At 50.0% G+C, this 22,081-nt stretch overlaps 1 protein-coding gene across 2 annotated transcripts in view; it reads left to right on the top strand.

Annotated features, from left to right (window-relative positions):
• Positions 1-22,081, top strand: part of DNAH3 (dynein axonemal heavy chain 3) — a gene marked incomplete at its 5' end in the record, with an annotated part of 194,103 nt that overhangs the window by 80,583 nt on the left and 91,439 nt on the right. For both annotated transcript variants that reach the window (XM_079759768.1, XM_079759767.1), the window contains 6 exons: positions 3,430-3,609; positions 4,826-4,962; positions 7,825-8,026; positions 18,223-18,315; positions 20,678-20,788; positions 21,607-21,721. In XM_079759768.1, the coding sequence (XP_079615894.1) occupies positions 3,430-3,609; positions 4,826-4,962; positions 7,825-8,026; positions 18,223-18,315; positions 20,678-20,788; positions 21,607-21,721 (838 nt within the window). The remainder of the gene's footprint in view (positions 1-3,429; positions 3,610-4,825; positions 4,963-7,824; positions 8,027-18,222; positions 18,316-20,677; positions 20,789-21,606; positions 21,722-22,081) is intronic.

Below are 22,081 nucleotides of genomic sequence, written 5' to 3'. Positions count from 1 at the left end.
TGTGGTCAAAGATCCTGCCCCCATGAGGACACAAGATGGCCACCACAAGATGGCCAGCAGGGGAGGGCAGTTGGGAGGGACCAGGCCTGCAAGGGAGGGCAGTTGGGAGCGAACAAGCCTGCAGGGGAGGGCAATTAGGGGTGACCAGGCCAGCAGAGGAGGGAAGTTGGGGGCGACCGGGCCTGCAGGGAAGGGCAGTTGGGGGGGACCAAGGCCTGCAGGGGAGAGCAGTTAGGGGGGACCAGGCCTGCAGGGGAGGGCAGTTAGGGGCAAATAGGCTGGCAGGGGAGTGGTTAGGGGGTGATTAGGCTGGCAGGCAGAAGCAGTTAGGGGCAATCAGGAAGGCAGGCAGGCGAGCAGGTGGGAGCCAGCAGTCCTGGATTATGAGAGGGATGTCCACTGGGATCGGGCCTAAACAGGCAGTCGGACATCCCTCGAGGGGTCCCAGATTGGAGAGGGTGCAGGCTGGGCTGAGGGACACCACCCCACCCCCCGTGCATGAATTTCATGCACCGAGCCTCTAGTATAGATACACACACACACACACACACACACACACACACACACACACTGAGTGGCCAGATTATTATGCATTCAGAGATCATAATAATCTGGCCACTCAGTGTATATAACAGTAATATATGATAACTAGTGGCCCGGTGCATGAAATTTGTGCACATTAAAAGGGAATTAATTAGAGGAAATATTTTAATATTGCTATTTGCCCTTTCTCTATAATAGAAGTGTGAGAGATGAAAGGAAATTAGTAAAATGTATATGAAAATAATATGTAAATTTATTAATAAGTAAACTAACAAAAGGATATAACAACAGAGGCATGATATAAAAACAACAAAAACATGATATGAAAACAACAAAAACATGATTAAAAACAACAGTGATGCAAACAATGACTGATAAAGTGATTAAACTTATTCTAATATCTCCCTGTATACCACATTAAGAGTGAAAACACTTTCAGAGTGCTTGACTAATTTCCCTTGTGATAAAGTATTTACAACTTTAACATCACACGGTCTACGAATTCAAGAGAAAGCAACATATAACTGACAATGTGCGAAAACGGGCTCAGGTAGGAATATTCCTACTCTGTCTAGAGTTTGTCCTTGTGATTTATTAATAGCCATCGCAAATGCTGGCATCACGGGAAACTGTCGTCGAATCAATTAAAATGGGAGGCCAGTGTCAGATGGGGACAAATCAATTCTTAGAATCAGAACAGACTCTCCCTCTGCAGATCCTGTTAATACTTCAGCTTTGATAATGTTAGGTCATAATCTTTTGATAATCTAGTACCATTACAAAGACCCCATTTACTATTAAGATTTCTCAATAGCATGATGATTGCACCCACTTTCAATTTTTATTTATGACATGGCATTCCCGAAAGAGTAATACTATTAAGAAATTCGATGGGAAAATTTTCCTTTTCAGAATCATCTGTTGAATCAATGGAATCATCACTCAAATGTGTGTGAAAATCTCCATTGAGTATATCCAAAATTTCTTCATTTAATTTTTGAACGTGCTCATTTTTTGGACAAAGAATTGCACATTTAGATATATTTTTATTATTACCTATAGATATAGTATTTCCAAAGGTAGCTTCACTAATAGATCCATTACAAATCATTTCACAGGGGATTTCAATAATATCCATTCCTAAATGAAAACTGCTATCAAGTTTGCCATCTCCAAGTTTTACTAACCATTCACTATAAGTAGAATCCTCTGATCTCATATTTGTTTTAAGAGACAACTTTCTGAAACATCCCCAAACACTACAGTACTTTAAACTCATTTGTACTATGGCTGATCACATAGCATGTGGTACAATACTGAGACGTTGTCGAAAATTCCCTCCAAGAAGAACTTTCCAACAAAATGCAACATTGAAATTCATAATTTCTCTTAGTAATCTGTCTATGGCGTTTATAGCATGACTGGATGCCATGGTGCATTCATCAATAATAAGAAGTTGGGCCTTTTTAATAGTTTTAGCAACTTCACTGTTTATATCCAGTCTAGAAATTGAAGATTCGTTTAATGGAATTGGTAATTTATATTGGGAATGAAAGGTTCTTCCACCGAGAAGTAACTTTGCAGCAATTCCTGTAGACGCTGTGGGTAAAACAGTACCACCACAACCTCTAATGTATTAAAACTTTATACAGATGTGGGGAACAGCTACAGGATTTGGACAGGTTCAAGCCTTGGACTGATGAGAGGGCACAGTCCTCTCATTGCCACGTGCAAGTCCCAGCTTGGAGGGCAGGGCCCTCCCAGCGCAGTTATAGCTAACCGCTATGGTTGTGGGCTTGAACCTATGGTCTGAACACGTGCCTAACTGATGTGGGCTTGATAGAGTTCAGATGTATGTAGTTGAGTAGGATTGAAACCCACGAGAATGTTGTAAACATCTTGGTCATGCCCTTACTTTGCCTCGTGGCATCTGCTATAAAATAAAGACACGGCTTGTGGATGCGGTCGCTGTCTCTTAGAGAAGCAGCATCCCGCCGAGACCCAGCTTTTATTCTCTTGTCTGTCTTTTCTAAGCCTGTCACCACTCCCACTCAGGGTCGCCCTTGGCCGTGCCGGCGTGGCACATACAGATATGCAGGTGAATAGGATTCCTAGCTGGCAGGCCCCTGACAGCAAGCTGGCCACCTGTTGATTCCGTGAGGAATGGGGCTCCCTCCTCCCTCCTGTCAGGGTCTGGGGTGCAGGTGAATGGGGTTCCTTGCTGGCAGGCCACTAACAGCAAGCTATCCAACAGGGGATTCTGTGAGGAATGGGGCTCCCTCCTCCCTCCTGTCAGGGTGTGGTTTGAAGGCCGGCCATGCCCCCTGTTGGGCCAGACCCAGAGTTCTACCCCGCTGTGGCCTAGGCCTAGGCAACCCAGGACTGACTGCCGCTGGGCGCTCCTGGCGTTCCGAGGGTGGTTTCTCCCCTCAGGCCTGCGGGAAACAGCTCAGGGAGGGCGCAGCCATTTCTGTGGCAACCCAGGACTCAGTGCCTCCAAGCTCCGAGGGCAGGTTCCTGCCTCAAACCTCTCCCTCAGGGGGAACAGCTCAAAGAGGGCACAGCCTTTGCCAAGGCGACCCCTGCAGGACTGACTTCCTGCCGGTTTGTCGAACTTCTGCCGTGATGGTATTACACCCTGGCTCTTTATTATAGAGATATTATAGATATTATTACTGGTGTGATTATTATTCCACCAGAAGGCAGGCTCCATGAGGGCAAGGACTCCCTTGTTTCATTCATTGCTGTATTCACATTGCCTAGAACAGTGCCCAGAACATAGGGGCACTCGACAAGTGTTTGCTAAACAAGGGAAAGAGTGAATAAATAGTTGTGTGATGCAGGGCGGCAAGTTAATGACTCAGACATAAAATGCTAAATTCGCAGAAGTGGGAAGAAAAGCTAGTCCGTGTGCAGGACATCTTGGATGCCTGGTTGAAATGCCAAGCTACCTGGCTGTACCTGGAACCGATCTTCAGCTCAGAGGACATCATAGCCCAGATGCCAGAAGAGGGCAGGAAGTTTGCTACCGTGGACGGTTACTGGAAATCCCTCATGTCCCAAGCGGTAAGCTCCCAGCTCCCAGCACCTCTCACCGGCGGGAGCCTGGGCTACAACACGTGCTCCTCGTTATTAAAGGTTTAAACGTGGATTATGTAATATAGAAAGTGGAGGCCATGATACGCCCCGTCCCCAGAAGTGAGCACTAGCAGCTGTGTAACAGCTGTCATCCCATGAGGGGAGGACTGTTTATTGCAGGTAAAGCTTTCACAGCTCGAGAATCCTTTCAGAATTCAAATGATTGTCCAGATTCAGTTATGCAGACATTTAACAAACGTTTATTCAGTACCTACCCTGACCCAGACATTGTACCAGGAGTCAGAAAAACACTTGAAGATGATATCTGCCTTCATATTTCACTGCTTTGTGAGGAGACAGACTTAGATACATAAGAGCTATAATGGAAATTATTCAAAAAGGTTTTAGAAGGCAGAAAAGTGACTCAGTGCCCTGGGCATGGCAGAGAAGGCCTCCAGGAGGTGCCACTGGGAACAGGCCTCGAAGTGTGGGTGCACGGGGTGGACAGGTATCGGGGCACCCATAAGAGATGAATTTTTTCCTTTTGGAAGTCAAGTGTGCTCAAATTGGGGCGCCTTTATAAAGAATTTGTCTCAAGGGAACTTACCTGCCCTGTGTTTTGTAGGAATTCTTAAGTGGTCATTTATATCACTCGGCCATCAGAGCCAATTTGCATATCCTGCTTCCTCCAACTTCATATTAGCTGAGATTCGGGGTTGCAAGTAACGGAAACCAAGGCAGCTCAAACACAAAGACCGAATGGGTGTCTCCTGGAAGCCGCGGGCAGAACGTGTGTAAAGGAAGCTGTGGGCCCGGCGGTTCCTCAGGAAACCCTGGAGTGCACTTCCGTGCCGCTCCCTCTCCTGCAGGCTGGCGTGCTCTGCCCCGGTCACGTCATGGAAGCCGATCTTCACGCAGCAGCAAAGCCCTCCTTCGGGGGCCAGCCAGACTAGTGAGGGTGTCATCATCCGAATTAAGTCCCAGCATTAGAATAGCGCTGTCATGGTTGGTTTCAGTTGCCTGACCCTGGCCCCGTCAACCCCAGCCAGAGGAGCAGGCCTGCTACTGAGCGTTCTCGCTTTGGGATCGGGAGACACTTCGCTGGGCAGGGCACCGTCAGTTGAGGTGCTGGTCACGCACTCACAGAATGACCGCTCTCAGAGTCTGGGAGCCCCTGGTGAGTCCCTCTTCTGGTGGCACCTAGGTGAGAGATGCCAGGGTCCTGATGGCGGCCGACCAGCCCCGGATGGCTGAGAAGCTTCAGGAAGCGAACACTCTGCTGGAGGACATCCAGAGGGGGCTAAACGATTACTTGGAGAAGAAGAGACTGTTTTTCCCCAGGTACTTGTTACTGTCCTTGGGTTCGAAGTGGCCTTCCTGACCCATACAGAGGAAGAATGAAAGTTTTCGTACTGCGAGTTGGCTTCTATCTGTTCCATGTTCTTTGCAGGGTTCCCATCCCCTGAGGCGCTCTCAGGGGTGAGGATGCTGCACGACTGTAACTTAGAGGGAGGTTGAACGGGCGCCCGTGGGACCAATGCCACACTTTGGCCGACCAGCATGGTCAGTACCCAACTAGGGGAGTATGGTCGTCGGGATTAAGGACCTGGACCTTGGCGTTAAACAGACCTTAGTGTGAGTCCCAGCTCTTCCCTTCTGAGTCCACCCCAGCCTCGGGTTCTCCCTGTAAGAGAGACGGGACAAGGCCCTGCCTCGTGCACCTGCTGTGCATTTCAAATGCGACAACGCACGTAAAGCACCCAGGTCCCAGACCACGTGCTCGTGAAATGCCAGCTAAGTGTTTTGCTATCAAATTTTGTTGTTTCTGGTAGGTATGTTTATAAACATTTGCCTCTTTTTTCCATAAGAACCAGTGTTATTCTGCATAAAGGTCAGGCGGGTCCCAGGAAGGAGGGTCCTCGCCCCTGACCATCTGTCACATCTCGCTGACCATGCGTGGTCCCGCCGTGGCATTTGATTCTAATTAGGATACAAGTTTGATCCTAACTTGCCTTTAAGGAACTCACACCTTAGTGCCCTACATGGAGAAAACGTTAGTTCTCTGCTTTCCACCCCAAAAAAGTGGGTTGTTTAGGGTTCAGAAATGTCCTTGGCATGTACTTAAGGCAGTATTGTCCTGTAGAACTTGACTCAATGACAGAGATGTTCTACCTATACTTGTGCTGTGCAGTGTAGTAGCCGTGAGCCACATGTGGCTATCCAGCACTTTAAATGTGGCTAGTGTAACTGAGAAGGAAAATTTTAATTTATTTAGTATCCTTTTAAAAAATATATATTTTTATTGATTTCAGAAAGGAAGGGAGAGGGAGAGAGAGAGAAACATCCAAGATGAGAGAGAATCATTGAGCAGCTGCCTCCTACATGCCCCCTACTGGGGATTGAGCCCGCAGCACGGGGATGTGCCCTTGACTGGAATCAAACCCCTTTAGTCCTCAGGCCAATGCTCTTCCACTGAGCCACACCGGCCAGGGCTATTTAGTATTCATTTTAAGACATAAATAGCCACAGGTGTCTAATGCCTTCAGCCCTGGTAACACAGATGGAAGAGTGGACGGAGCCTCTATCTGAAAGCACAAAACTTGGGCAGAGGACATTCCTAAGATTTGGGCTCCTAGTCCTACGCCCATGACTGTTGGTCCTCAGAAAGTGCAGGCACAGTGCTTACCGTGTACAGGACATGCTCTGAGTGCTTTGTGTATATTAACCTGGGACTATTATTTTTATCTCCACTGCATACACGAGGAAACAGTCACTTGCGACAAAACACAGTCCTGGCAAGTGGAGAAGCTAGCATTCGATTCCAGGCTGTCTGGGTGAGATAGTTAACTTCTCTGAGCCGCACTTTCTGTCTAGGTTAAATGCACACACATCTCAATATTTCTGTATGCCTTCTTATGGAATAAAATTAAGCACTCTCAGCATGAGATTAGGTGTGAATATTGTGGCCATTGTTGTAATCCATCCTATACAGTGAAGACCCTAATCATATGGTCCCTCATTATGGGCCTCTCAGCCTAGTGGTCACTGTAGAGGTTTGTTCCTTGAACATTTGCTGAAGGTTTGTGGTGGCTGCCTTTAGGCCTCAGCAAGAGAATGAAGCTATTGTATTATTTGTACATTTTTTAAATTTTATTTTTAATCCTCACATGAGTATATCTTTTTCCATTGCTTTTCAGAGAGAGTGGAAAGGAGGGAGGGAGGGAGGGAGGGAGGGAGGGAGGGAGGGAGGGAGAGAAATGAGAGAAAGAGAGAGAGAGAGAGAGAGAGAGAGAGAGAGAGAGAGAGAGAGATCAACTGGCTGCCCCCCGGGGGCTCAGAAAACAAACCACAACCCAGATACATGCCCTTGACCCAAAATTGAACCCGAGACCCTTTAGTGGGCAGGCTGATGCTCTAACCACTGAGCACACTGGCCAGGGCTTATTATTTGTCATTTCAAACAAGATAAAGGCCCTGCATGTAAGAAAGTGCGTTACTCACATGTGCTTCCCTTTCAGCCTGTCACGCCTGGAGACGAGGACAGGAAAGAGCCTCTCTCCTCCTGGGTGGCTCTCAGCACTGCCTGAGCATTAGCATCACCGGGGGTTTCATTTTTACTTTGTAATTGCATTTGTTGGGGTGGCATTGGTTAATAATATTGTGTAGGTTTCACGTGTACGATTCTATAACCCATCATCTGTGTATTGTGTTGTGTGTTCCCCATCCAAAGTCAAGTCTCATTCCGTCACCACTTATCTATCTCACCTCTACAACCTCTCCTCCCTACCCCTACCTGGGGTTTTAAAATATATGGATCCTCAGACCCAACCCCAGGTCAGTTCTATATGAATCTTTGCAGTAGAGTCTCGGCATTGGAATTTCAAAACAAGGTCAGCAGGTGATTCGCAGTGCGGCCAAGGCTGAGAACCACTGCTCTGTTCTGTTTTCTTTCAAAAGAAAGCACCCCAGCCCCAGCCCCAGCCCGATTAAACTCAGATATGCTGGCCTCAGCATTTCTCCTGCTCTCAGAGTCTAACTCATCCCCGCCCTCCATGCCCCCGTGGGACGTGGTGAGGGCGAGTCCTCGGAGAAGACCCTAGCCCAGCTGTCTGCGGCATCATCTCCCTGTGGAGAGCAGAGCCTTGTTGGGAAAAGGAGTTCTCAGAAGGGACTCAGTTGCTGTGCTCCTTTGCTTTGAAACAGGTTCTTCTTCCTGTCGAACGATGAGCTGCTGGAGATCTTGTCGGAGACCAAGGACCCCCTCCGCGTGCAGCCGCACCTGAAGAAGTGCTTCGAGGGCATCTCCAGGCTGGAGTTCACGGACAACTTGGAGATTGTGGGCATGATCAGCTCGGAGAAAGAAACCGTTCCCTTCAAGCAGAAAATCTACCCAGCCCAAGCCAAAGTAACTGCCCTTACCCGTGCTTGTTCTTTCCTCACAGCCAAGCGAACAGAGGCAGCGCGCACTCTGGTTAGGCGTGTGGGTCTGGCTTCGGGCACCTGGGGTGGGACACGGGGGCTCCACAACCGATGACCGGGTGATGGGAAGTGACCCGCCGTCCAGATCCTCGGCCTGCCCATCTCTACATTGGGGAGTAGATGCCTCGCTGTGCACACTGAGCTGTGGAAGGATTTTAGCCAAAGGTGATGTGGAATAGGGGTGATCAGGCTGGCAGGCAGAAGTGGTTAGGGGCAGGCAGGCAGGTGAGCAGTTGGGAGCTAGCAGTCCTGGATTGTGAGAGGGATGTCCCAGATTGGAGAGGGTGCAGGCTGGGCTGAAGGACACACACACACACCCATGCACAAATTTTGTGCACCGGGCCTCTGGTCCTAGATAATAAAAGGCTAATATGCAAAGAAACCAGTAGCAGGAATCAGGTCCAAACTGACGCCGTTCCGATTTCCATGCGCAGAGCCCAGCTCAAAGAGTTTGGTTAGAAAGCTTGCTGGGCCGGTGTCTTCAAAGCCCAGTGAAGCATGGAATCGATGCCATTAACACTGAGCTTTACACGTGTGTCCCTGTACACGGAGTAAAGTGTGACCCGCTTCTGCTCCTGCCGGACAGGACAGCGCGCGCATGGCCGTGGGGCACCCTAGGCCTCCCGTTGCCGGCTGCTTCTGCCCCCCAACCCCAGCCAGCTCGGGAGCCGCAGTCGCCAGCCGCGGGCCGGGAATTCCGGAACTGGGCGATTGGCTGCACGTTCGTTACCTGTGGGGCTTTGAAAGAAACCAGATGCCCAAGTTCCATCCCAGGTCCCATCCCTGGTTACAGCTGGGAGTGGGAGGCAGGCCTCTGTGCCTGGTTTCAGTTTTAGTTTTCTGATCTCCAGATCATCCCCCCGCACAGCCAATTTGGGGACCACGGGAATAAGGGAAGAACTAAAAGTGTTCATTAGAAATACAGAGTTTGTTTTATTAACTGAAATAGAAATGTCGTTTCCTCCTGAGAATTATCTGTTTCAGAAAATGATGTGAAAGAAATGCATGTTTAAACCCCTTATTGCACCTTTTACAAGACACACTTCCTAGAACACAGGAAATAATGTAAAACAAAGAGTGAAGGAATATTGGCTGAAAGGGGGTGTGGGGGGAAACCTTTCCTCTACGCTCTACCCTCAAGGTTATGTTGTTATATCGGATTTCAGCGAGCCAGACAGAAGACACCGTAGAAGACTAAGGGCAGAATTAGGAGTCTTTATTGCAAAAGCCGGCAACCGCGAGAGGACTAATGTCTCTCCAAACCTCGCGGCCCTGAATGAGCTCAGGGGTTAGCTTATAAAGGCAAAAACCATATCCTGGTTGGAACAAAGCAGGGAGCTGTGCTTAGCCAAGCATATTACAGAAGCTAAATTGAGCAACGTTAAGCTTATCTTCGGGAGCATCTGGGGGTGTTGTTTCCTAGAGCCTAACAGAACAACGACACCCGCGTTCAGCGGAGGATTTCTGAGCAGAGGTTCTCACGGGAAACACAAAATGGAAGTGGGGAGCAAGATGGAGTCACTCTTGACAGGACCTATTGTTCATTCCCCACTGGTTTTACGTACAAGAGTAAAATCGTTGACTCTTCTAAGTTATTGTTAGGGAGAGGATCATAGTGACTTCTGAGGACCATTAGCTTGACTGAGTTCATTCTCTGCTGAATGAAGTTGGCAAAACAATTTATAAGACAGGGACCCATAATGAGGGCAAGGAGTAATAAGGTTAAAGGTCCTATAGCGGCAGATAGGAGGGTAGTTAGCCAGGGAGACCAATTAAATAATCTCTGGAACCAATTTTTAGATTGTTCTAGTTTTGTTTTTTGTTGTTGTTTTTTCACGATTTTCTATGTTCTTTCATTCTAGGGAGAGGCTTTCTTGTATTACCCCTGAGTTGTTGGCATAAAAACAGCTATTTTCTCCTAGTGCAGTGCAGAGTCCTCCCTGCTGGAGCAAAAGGAGGGCTAGGCCCCGTCTATTTTGGAGAACCGTCTCGGCTAGAGAGTTCATTTGCTCGTTTATCTGGGAGATGGAGCTCTCGAGGTGGCTTAGGTCAGCATTTACTTCCCTAGTGAGTTCTCCTATATTAAGGTCCCCTCTTATTAGGGCTCATGTCCCAAAGGCCACAGAACGCAAAATTCCTAATCCAATTAACAGAGGGACTATGATTGGGGCCCTCTTCCACCGTGGTAGGGATGGTGGAGGATAGATTAGGCTTCTGCCCTCATCCCCGTTATATAGGAATACTTGGGGAAGTAAATATATAAGGATACAGACTAAGGGTTTTGAGTGACTACTGAACCTGTAAGTGGAGGCACACTGAGTTAGGCTGTCTGTGCAGGCTAGCCAAGTCTGGTTCGGAGCCCGATAGAATGCCTCGGTACTGCTTTTTACCGTAATTGTGGTGTTGCAGAGGTCTAAGTAGGGGGACCTTTGGAGGTTATAAGTAGAGGAAACTAGGCAAGTGCCTTCCCCCTGAATGTCCCCTAGGGGTAGTCTTGCTTGGTCCCAATGGCACTCCTTAGTGTCTGTGATGAGGTTGAGGGATTCGGGGACCCCTATTCCTATTAATAGGGGGCTTGGAATTTAAGCATAGCCAGCAGTCAGCCCCTAGATCTGGTTGCAAGGTGTTTACAAATCAATGGACAGCTGCAAGTATGGTAAAAAGAAAAGGCTCCCATGAAGGGGAAGGTAGGGCTGGTGGATCAGTTGAAGGGGATGGGACTAGGGGTCACCTGGTCGGGATAGGTCTAACTGCGATGGGTAAGGCTAACTCGGTGAGAGGGCCTATAGGTTTCTTGGGTGAGGTCTGGGCTCGCCTTTGGATGGCGAAGAGGGTACCCGGGTCTCCTCCTGATACATATAACCTTATTCCCCAAGTCCTCCCAGTATTCCAGGAGCGATCCTGGGTACTTTGGGGTTTAAACTCAACCGGGTTGCAGTTGCCTACTGTACAGGTCATGGGTTTAGAGATCCTCTGGAATTTGAGAAAATAGTCTCCGTCCCTGTGGTAGTTATCAATAGTTGAGAGGGTTTTGCAGCCCCAATGAGGACAGAAAAATTCCCCGGGATTGATAATTGACCTTGCCAGTTCCCTGACACATATAAATGCCTGTGGTTTGAAGTGTTTTCTCTGTGTAGACTGACCCACAGGCCCAGCTGCAAGTTGAGGCATAGGTGATTGTTCCTTCCTGGGTAGTAATCAGAATGGAATTACTGTTAGTTGGGTTAGAGCAGTGGTCGGCAAACTGCGGCTCGCAAGCCACATGCGGCTCTTTGGCCCCTTGAGTTTTTAGCAAAGGCCAGCTTAGGAGTACCCTAATTAAGTTAATAACAATGTACCTACCTATATAGTTTAAGTTTAAAAAATTTGGCTCTCAAAAGAAATTTCAATCATTGTACTGTTGATATTTGGCTCTGTTGACTAATGAGTTTGCCGACCACTGGGTTAGGAAAATATGCCAGGATGACACCCTGAAGTACAGAGGTCAATAGTGAGTTGGATGCCCCCCTCCCGCCCCCCCCCCACGGTTGCTCTGTTCATTTGCTAGTACCTCCCCTGTTATCCCATTTCTGAGTTCCCATGTCCATTTTGGGGGAGGTCTATCGAGAATATAAAAAGAATTATAATTGCAGTACACACAATGTAGCTTTAGAGGGTCTGATGAGGAGTCCTGGATTCTCCATTCTGTCTTAGCCACCTGGAGTCAGGTATAATGGAGCCACATTGGGATGCTGCTGATCTTTACTGTGGTGGGGGTAGTCAAAGTGACGGTGTACGGTCCCTTCCAGCTGGGAGTCATTCCCTGGGTGGTGAATTTCTTTACCCACACAGAATAACCAGGTTGGAAGGGGTGGACCGGATCAGAAGTTGGTATAGGCAGGGTGTCCCAGATGCTCTTATGAATTCCTTTCTTGGCGGACTGTAAGGCTGGTAAGAACTTGAGTAAATATTGGTTATGCATTTCAGCTTTTATTCCTTCCCGAAGCTTGGGAAGTATGGGAGGGGGTCTCTCAAACATAATTTCATATGGGGAGAACCCCTCCCAGTATGTGGTGCAGCTGGCCCTGAGTAGGGCGAAGGGGAGTAAGGTGGCCCAATTTTCACTGGTTTCTAAGGTAAATTTGGTGAGGACCTCTTTTAAAGGTTCTATTTATGCGTTCTACCTGCCCAGATCTTTGGGGCTGACATGCGCAATGTAGTTTCCAATTAATATTTAATGTTTCTGTTATGTCCTGTGAAATTCTAGCTATACAGGTGGGTCCATTGTCTGACTCTAAAGTTATAGGTAGGCCAAATCTGGGGACTATTTCCTGGAGTAACTTTTTAGCTACAATGGTGTCAGTTTCTGTTGTAGTCTGATAAGCAACCCATCCTGAGAAGGTGTCTATGAAAACTAATGGATATTTACACCCTGCTGCTGCAGGCTTGATCTCAGTGAAATCTACTTCCCAGTGTTCCCCCGGGGAATTTCCCCAAGCCCGGATTCCTGTCGGGGGTCTCTTTCCCTGCTTGACATTCACTTGAGTGCAAGTGATGCATCAGGAAACAATGCTGTCTGCTACACTATCCAGGTTGGGTATATAGCACCTGTCCCTTAGGAGTTCTGTAAGCTTGGGATGGCCTAAATGAGTGGACTGGTGTAACTCGTTAACTATTGTCGGACCTAGTGCCTCAGGAACCAAAAGTCAGCTGTCCGATAAGGTCTACCATCCTTCCTGGTTTTGGGAGGCTTGTTTCTGTGTAGCTAGTTTTTGTTCCTTTTCTGATTAAGTCAGTGAGGCAGGTAAATCAGGATCGGGTAAGTACTAGGATCTGTAGGGGCCCCACTGGTTTTAGGGCAGCTTCCTGGGTGGCCTCATTTGTAGCCCAGTTCCCTTTTGCTTCTAGGGAGTCCCCTTTCTGGTGTCCCTTGCAGTGTACTAATTCCACTACCTTGGGTAGCCAGATGGCTTCTAGTAGGGCCAGAATCTCTTCCTTATTTTTGATGTCCTTCTCGGCTGAAGTTTAAAGTCCCCTTTCCTTGTAAATAGCTCTGTTGCAAATGCATATCTGCTGTTGGTATAAATTGTTACTGATTTGCCTTTTGCACATTGAAGAGTATGGATTAGAGCAATTAGCTCAGCTTTTTGTGCTGATGTCCCGCGAGTAAGCGCCTGGGACCAAATAATGCAGTCCAGAGTAACTACCACTGCCCCCACATACCTGATTCCTTCTTGGACATAGCTACTCCCGTCTGTGAACAATACCTCATCCGGCGATATTAGTGGAGTGTCAGTTAAGTCCAGGTGTGCCGTCTGTACCATGTCTATGACCTCTAGGCAGTCATGTATAGGTTCTTCTGGGTCATTGTCTGGGAGTAAGCTGGCTGGGTTAACGACAAGCCTCTTGTGGAATCTGATGTGGGGTTGGTCGAGTAAGAGAGCTGGAACTGGTTGATTCAAGCATTAGACATCAGTGTTCTCGTGTGCTTCGGAGTAGGGCCTCAACTGCATGTGGAGCAGTTAGGATTAGTTCCTGTCCTAGAGTTAACTTATCGGCTTCTTTGACAAGCATAGCGGTGTCTGCTACCACCCAAAGGCACGAGGCCAGCCTGATGCAACGGGGTCAAGTCTCTTGGACAGGTAGGCTACTGGCCTTTTCCAAGGCCCAAGACTTTGGGTGAGGACCCCTTTAGCTATGCCCCTTGTCTCCATATGTAGAGGTGGAAGGGCTTAGTCACATCTGGCAGTGCTAGAGTAGGAGCTGATGTGAGCACAGTCTTTAATTTTTCAAAGGCTCACTGCTATGTTTCAAACCATTCTAATGGCTGTGTTCCCCCTGTACTGGAATATAGGGGCTTAGCGATCTCTGCAAACCCCGGGATCCATAGGTGGCAGTATCCAACTGCCCCCAGGAACTCTTGTAACTGTCTTTTGGTCTTGGGTGTGGGAATTCACAGGATTGCCTCAACCCGACTGAGAGAAAGAGTTCGCTTTCCTTGGCTGAAGTTGTATCCTAGGTATGTGACCTTAGGGGTGCAGAGTTGAGCCTTTTTTGGCTGATACTCTGTATCCTAAGGTTTGTAGGGTTTCTAGAAGTCCTTCAGTGGCCTCCCAACACTCTGCTTCAGTGTCAGTAGCAAGGAGGAGGTCATCTACATACTGTAATAGAGTGCACTCGGGTGTGCATGCTGAAAAGTGAGCAGGTCTAAGCTTAGGGCTTCATCAAATAAGGTGGGGGAATTCTTAAACCCTTGTGGTAGTCAGGTCCAAGTCAATTGCCCTGAGAACCTCGCCTCAGGGTCCATCCATTCAAATGCAAAAATGGGTTGGCTTGTGGGTGCCAGGGGGATGCTAAAGAATGCATTCTTTAGGTCTAGGAAGGTGTAGAACTGAAGCTCAGGAGAGAGGAGGCTCAGGAGAGTGTAAGAGTTAGGGATGGTCGGATGTATGGGTTCAACCCACTTATTTACTTCCCTCAGGTCCTGTACCGGCCTATAGTCTTTCATCCCAGGTTTTAGGACCAGGAGTAAGGGGGTGTTCCAAGGGGACTGGCCAGGGATAAGAATGCCTGCTTCTAGTAGTCTGTGGATGTGTGTGGCAATGCCCCACTTAGCCTCTAGGCTCATAGGATACTGCTTTACCTGAGCCAGTGTTGCGGTAGCTATTAGCTGTACCATGACGGGGGTTTGGTGACTTGCCAGTCCCGGAGGGTTGTTCTCCACCCATACTGTGGGGAAGAGCTGCTGTAGCCTTTTCAGGTATGCAGAGGGCTCACTGGCAGATGGATCTTCTAGAGGCAATTCTTCCTTAAAAGATGCTCCCCCAATAGAGGGCAGGTGAGTAGATTCTGGTAGAGAAAGAACCTTGATCTGGTGGGTCCAGGGTAAGGTGGGCCTTGTCCCCTTTGAATAGATGGTGACTTGTGGCTTCTGTAGGAGGTCTCATCCTAATAGGGGGTAGGGACACTCTGGGTTACAGTGCTCTTTCCAAGGTCTACTGTCCTTTTTGAAGTCCATGGGCAGAGGGTTGATTTTCCGGTGGCCCCCTGGACAGAAGTCTTCTTGGTGGTTACTGGTCCCATAGGCTTGGTCAGGACAAAATAGGTAGCACCAGTATCTACCAGGAAGCTAACTGGCTTGCCCCCTACGTGTAATGTTACCCTGGGCTCCTGGGGGCTAAGCTGAATGGAGCCCCAGCCCCATCAATCCTCCTCTGGATTCAGGACCCTTGGGGCCTGTGGCTGCCTTTTCCTGTCCCCATTGTGTTGGTCGGGGCAGTCTCTCTTCCAGTGTCCTTTTCTACAATAGGCACACTGGTTTTTCCCTAACCAGGGTCTATGTCCTTGCTGTTGATCTTTTTGTAAACCCTTTTTCTTTGGAGGTTCATTTCTTTTAGAGCCGCTACAACTGCCCTTGCTAGTCTTTTATCCTGTTTCTCCCCTGGGGAGTCTCTATTGTTGAATACCTTTTGGGCTACTTCAATTAATTGAGACCGATCCATGCCCTGGAAACCCTCTAATTTTTTAAGCTTCTTCCTAATGTCTGGAGCAGACTGAGTTACAAAGGATAGATTGAGTGCCCTTTGGTTTTCTGGAGCATATGGGTCAATGGGAATGTAAACTCTGTAAGCTTTGCAAAGGTGCTCCAGAAAAGCCGTGGGTGACTCTTGGGGTCCCTGAGTGACCTCGGAAACTTTGGACAAATTTGTGGGTTTTGGGGCTGAGGCCTTTATACCTGATAGAAGAACATGGTGGAAAGTGTCCAGGACAGCCCTTCCTCCCACCGAGTTGGGGTCCCAGTGGGGCCTGAGGGATGTGAAAACCTCTTCTACCCGACCCTGATTTTCCTCAAGTGAACCTCCTCCTGGCCCTAGAGCGGTTTTTCTGGCCTCAAGCCAAATTCTGTCTCTCTTTTTTGAAGTGAAGAGAGTGAAGAGGAGCTGCTGGCAGTCATCCCAGGTTTGCCAGTGGGTATGAAAGACAGATTCTAGGAGACCAATTAGGGTCTGAGGCTTCTCAGGAATTGGGGGATTTTGAGTTTTCCAGTTATAGAGGTCGCTCGTGGAGAATGAGACATAGACCAAAAAAGGCTGCCCTTCCTCTGAAGTCGGAGGGAGGACCGGGACCCACATAGGCGGGGCTGTTTTTCTAGCCCTTTCCTGCACTAAGAGAACATGAACTCCAGCCTGTAGAGCACAGTTTTTCAGCCACAGGGGTGGGGTCTGGACTAGGTTTAACCATTGATCTATGTATGGGAATTGATCTGGGTGCCCAGGGTCCCCAGTGACCACATTCCAGACTGCCTTGACAAGCCTGGCCAACCCACTCCAAATGTGGGCCACTCCAATTCACATAAGGCCCTCAACCTGCCCGTTGAGAACTTTATGCCGTACACATCATCGGAAAAATCTTCCTTGAAATGCCTTAGCATATACCCTAAGGGTGTCTTAGCTGTGCTGGGTCTCCCCGCCCCCCCCCCCCCCACACACACACACACACACACATAGTGAGGCAGAAGGAAACAATCCCATCTGAGAGGAGAGAGAGAGAAAGAACAGGATCTTCAGGGAGGACCAGAGGCAGTAGAAGTCCTGCCTCTCGGGGGCTGGGGAGTGACTGTGGAAAGAAATGACTTTATTTAAATAGGGAAGGGATACAGAAGAGGAAAAATGTATGGATGGTGACCTCTAGTGGACTGAAGTCCACAAAGGAACGTTAGTAAAAGAGGTCAATTATCCAGGAACAGATAGAATCGGGAGTCAGAGAAACAGGAAAAAACAAGTTATGTCTTCAAGGAGAATCTGCGCAGACACAAAAATGACAGACAAGACAAACAGGGCCCATCAAACAGTTTCAGTTTGAACAGTTCTCACAAATTCATGTGAGGCCAGTTCCCAGGACTCTTAGTCAGAGAATCTGCCAAGGAAGTCACGATGGTGTCCAGTCCTTCTCTTGACAATAGATTGACTGGTCACAGATACAGGAGTGAACAGAAATTCACTTACTTCCAGAGGTATTTCTGGGGACTCCAAAGAGATGGATGGGCATGGCAAGTATCTCCCGTCTGGCTGTCAGAAACACCAAGAAATGTCTCTGGGGCCCTGGAACATCTCAAGTGGTGCCTCCCCTAAAGATTTTCAGGTGTCTGGCAGCTGGGCCGGGGGAGACCACCCGCCCTCGGCATCCAAAATCGGGTGCCGGTAGGCATGATCTCGCTGGGGCCTCCAAAAGTTATATCGGAATTCAGTGAGCCAGACAGAAGACACCTTAGACTAAGGGTCAAATTAGGAGTCTTTATTGCAAAAGCCCGGCGACCGTGAGTGGACTAATGTCTCTCTAAACCTCGCGTCTCTGAATGAGCTCAGGGGTTAGCTTATAAAGGCAAAAACCATATCCTGGTTGGAACAAAGCAGGGAGCTGTGCTTAGCCAAGTGTATTACAGAAGCTAAATTGAGCAACGTTAAGCTTATCTTTGGGTGCATCTGGGGGTGTTGTTTCCTAGAGCCTAACAGAACAATGACACCTGCATTCAGTGGAGGATTTCTGAGCAGAGGTTCTCACAGGAAATACAAAACGAAAGGTGGGGAGCAAGATGGAGTCACTCTTGACAGGACCTATTGTTCAATGTCGGCTGGCCTAAGCAAATAAACATAAGCTATATTAAAAAGGGAAAATAATCAAATCTAAGCATACGTGTGAGAGAGTCAGAGAGCCCACATACGTGAGAGGTTTGAAGGCAGTGTGGAGACTAGGTCCACTGGAGGTTCTGGGCTAGGGATGAGGTGGGTGCCTTGGGCTGCAGGAGATCATTAACTGGCAGTTTTCCCAGCCACAGAGTGAGGGAAGAAGTCATTGCTGGCGATCATCATCCCGGGCCAGGCTCCTGATTTAAATTCTTCTAGATAATTAAGATAGGGCCAGAAGTTTCTCCTGAACATGTAGGATCTTACCTTTAGCTCCAAATAAGTCACACATCATGAAGCACATCTTGGGGTGGCTGGTTCTGAACCCCCAGAGGAACAAAGCAAACCTTGGCCTCCCTCCAGCCCTGTCCAGGGAGGACGCTGGCTCTGCTGCAGCCTCTGCCCCGGGGCTGACAGCTGCCCATCTCCCCGGGGGCTGACCTCTGCCCGTTTCACACAGGGCATGGTGGAGAAGTGGCTGCAGCAGGTGGAGCAGATGATGCTGGCCAGCATGCGGGAAGTCATCCGACTTGGGATTGAGGCGTATGTGGAGGTAAAGGGCAATGGGAACAGGCCAGGGTGTTGGTACAGCAGCAAGGACTTTGGGGAGAAGGTTTCTGTGTATGGAATTGATTGGGGTGACAGTGGTTAATGATGATCTATTTGTTGAAGGTGTAGAATTCTATAACATCGAATGTACATGGTATTGTGTTCAAGTCTCTTCCCATCACCACTTATCCTAAATGGGTCCTTCTGACCACTCCTCTATCTCTATTGAAGCTCACTCAGTCCTACATTGCACCTGCCCCCCCCCACCTCTCTCTCCTTTCCCGGTGCACCTGCCCCCACCTCTCCTTTCCCTATGTACCTCCCCACACTCCTTTTCCTGTGCACCTGCCCCCCTCTCTCCTTTCCTGATGCACCTGCCCCCCACCTCTCTCTCCTTTCCCTATGTACCTCCCCACCCCCCTCTTTTCCCGGTGCACTTCCCCCACGCACACTTCTCCCTGTGAGCGCGCTGATGAAAGGGTTGCAGTTAGAAGCAGAGGACACCAAGAAGCCACAGTGAGCCTGACACCTTTGGCTGCCGCAGGCCAGTTCTTTCTGGGAAATGAATTGATGGATGGCAAGAGCCCCTTCCCATTCAGCATCCCCCAGGCCCAGCTCCTTGAGCCCCAAATCCTGAGGGGACACAAGGAGGGAGAGGCCTAAAGGAAAAGAACCTTTTCAGCGGTTAACTCCGAAGCCAGCTCCTCACAAGCAAACAAAAGAACCTTCAATTACCACCTTCCCAGTAAAGTAAGGGGCTGGCCTGCTGGTCCTCTCAGTGGCATTTGCTGGTGATGAAAGGCCAGTCCTCCCTCTTATGCTGCACTCAGACAGGCCCGTGAGCTGGGAAGTGGAGCAGGGAAACTGAGGCAGGCAGCTGAACAAACTGCAGAGCAATGATAGCAGATACAGGTCCCCACCCTAGAGATGGCAGCGAGGCCTCAGCTGTTCTTCAGCTCCAGGCCCAGGAAAGCAGCAAAACCAGGTGGGCGACACCAGGACCAGCTACAATGACTGACGACCCCTGGCCCTGGGCCTGACCAGTCGGGGGAGACCAGGGCCCTGGAGGGGCCCACGCCCCGGAGAGGCCCACCTGGAAAGCTGATGAATATTCTGCTGGACCCTCCCCTGAGACCGCCCTCAGGCCCCTCCCGCTAGAGAGAGAAAGGCCCCAAGACAGAGGGCCCAGCATGGGCTCTGCCTCTGGGAGCAGCCTGTGCATTCCCTCCCCTGTCCTTCCCCCACAGGCCACAGCCCTAACTCTAAGAGCCCCCGGAAACTTCAGCCAGGGAGCAGTGGGCAACATCATCCTCCTCCCCGCCCCCCCCCCCCCGCCCGGTCTCAGCCCCCTTTTCTCCCGCTTCCCCGGGCTCTCCTGTTGCTGCTTCTGTGCTAAGCCCTCGGGCTTCACTGCCCGGCCTTAATCCACGTTCCCTCTCAGTCACCTGACTCGTGTTGTGACATTTTTCCTGCACGAAGTCAAGAACCCGTACACTGTAGGCCAGTCCTGGGCAGACCCAACTCAGGGCCAGGTCCCCTGGCCAGTAACATATTCTAAATAAAAATTAAAGAAAGCCCTGCCAGTGTGGCCCAGTGGTTGAGCAGTGACCTATGAACCAGGAGGTCATGGTTCGATTCCCAGTCAAGGCACATGCCCGGGTTGCAGCTCAATCCCCAGTATGAGGCAGCAGGAGGCAGCCAATCAATGATTCTCTCTCATCATTGACCCCTTTCTCTCTGAGATCAATTATATATATATATATATATATATATATATATATATATATATATATAGTTTTGTTTTTAATGAAAGAAAACCTGCTGCCTGTGTGGGGTTATTCCATGCAATTGCATCCATAGCAACCGTCAGCAAACTGTTTCTGTAAAGGACCAGCTCGGGGGGCCACCACACTTTTTGTGTTTGCCTCTGAGGTGCCGTGTGAACAATGCGCATAGCCATGGTGCAATTCACCTTCAATTACAAACACAGGTTGGGCCACCGCCACAGTTTGCCTGACTTATAGTTACACAGAAGTGGGGCAGCATGACCGGGAAAACTCGGGGCCGCAGTGTTGGTAGCCATTGCAGAGCAGCTGTGCATCCTGAACGCCACCCAGGCTACAGCCGGGAGCGCCCGAGAGGACAGGAAACAAAGCTGAGCGGTGCTGAGAGTGTTGGTGATTTCCTTCTTTTTCATAAAATTCTGGGAGGAAGACAACTCAGTGATGCCAGAGGTGCCAAGCCTTGTGGCGTGAGGGAGGGGCGGGTTCGGTTTGTGCTCAGGGGTGAGATGGGGGGGGGGGGTGTAAAACGTCGGGTTAAACCACAGGATGATGGACCTGTGACATGCCCGCTGACTTTCCCAGGTCTCCCGTGACCAGTGGGTCCTGCAGTGGCCCGGCCAGGTGGTCATCTGCGTCTCCTCCATCTTCTGGACCCAGGAGGTGTCTGCGGCCCTGGTTGAAAAGACTCTGCCGGTAAAGCAGCCTGTGTGAGCCTGCGGGAGGGCGGGTCCCGGGGCCGACCAGCCTCCGCCTCCAGGGTCAACCTGGCGGAATGTCCACCAGCGGATCTTTTTCCTTTTTAACATTCGTTTTTGTTTTCCACTGTTTATCTGAAAGTGGTGTAAGACGTACATGTAATGTTGAAAAAATAATACAGATAATCCCAGATGCCCTTCATCCAGATGCTCCATAGACACACACACACACACACACACACACACACACACACGCACAGCCGGCCACACGGGAGCCGGCGCTGGCAGAGACAGTGGGCCAGCCCGCCTGCAGCCTGCAGAGGCTGACCTGAGCCTCGCCGGCGCCCACTGAGGGCGTTGGGTCTGGTCCACGATCCGGCCAGGCCCACATGCTTACAGGCGTTTAGTTTTCACATCGCCCATGTCTCCTTTCATCTCAACATGTTCCAGGGTTTTCTCTTCATTCTGATTCACTGTATAACTTATACACAGTCAGCTCACCCCTTTCGTGGCCAGTTCTGGTTTTGGCAAACACATACATTTGTGCAGTCCCCCTCTCCTCATGCCCTTCATAGCCAACCCCTCCCCTGCTCCAAGCACGTGGTTTCCTGTCCACAATATCAATGAACTCGGATCTCGCGGTGCCTGGCCACTCACGTGTAGAGCCCTCTCGAGGCTACTGACTGGAGTTGAGGGAAGGGGCTGAGGGGTGACGCCCAGGAGCCTGGCCTGGGCCGTGGGTGTGGCCGGCGACGCTGCCCTAGGAGGTCAGCGGGGAGGACCCAGCGTGACGCTGTCCCCTCCTGTCCCTGCCAGGACTTCCTGAAGAAGAGCAATGACCAGATCGCACAGATCGTCCAGCTGGTGCGAGGGAAGCTGAGCAGCGGGGCTCGCCTCACCCTCGGGGCCCTCACGGTCATCGACGTCCACGGTGAGCGCCGCGGGCCTGGGCATCACCGCGGTGGGAGCAGCCGTCCGGCCTCTCCTCCTGGGTGGGGCTCGGGCCTCCTGCGCGGGGAGCAGCTCCTGAGGGTCAGCTCGGGGAAGGAGAGGCGCACACGCTGGGGCCTCCCTGAGAGCCGCCCCTGGAGCCGGTCCTGGCGCGGACCAGAGCGAGTGTTGAACGCTCACCCGGGGCCAAGCTTCGTGCTTGGGCTTGACCCTCACTTCCCCATGCATTTCACAGGCTCGGCACTGGCTCGGAGAGGGCTGAGCCCCAGAGCTCACAGCGAGGCCCAGGGAGGAGGGGGCTCTTTTGCCATTTGAACCGACGACATCTGTCTGATCCCAA

Source organism: Cnephaeus nilssonii (genome assembly GCF_951640355.1).
Source record: "Cnephaeus nilssonii genome assembly, chromosome: 2".
Taxonomy (NCBI): Eukaryota; Metazoa; Chordata; class Mammalia; order Chiroptera; family Vespertilionidae; genus Cnephaeus; species Cnephaeus nilssonii.
Note: the sequence above shows the minus strand (reverse complement) of the source record. Positions and strands in the feature narration are given on the sequence as shown.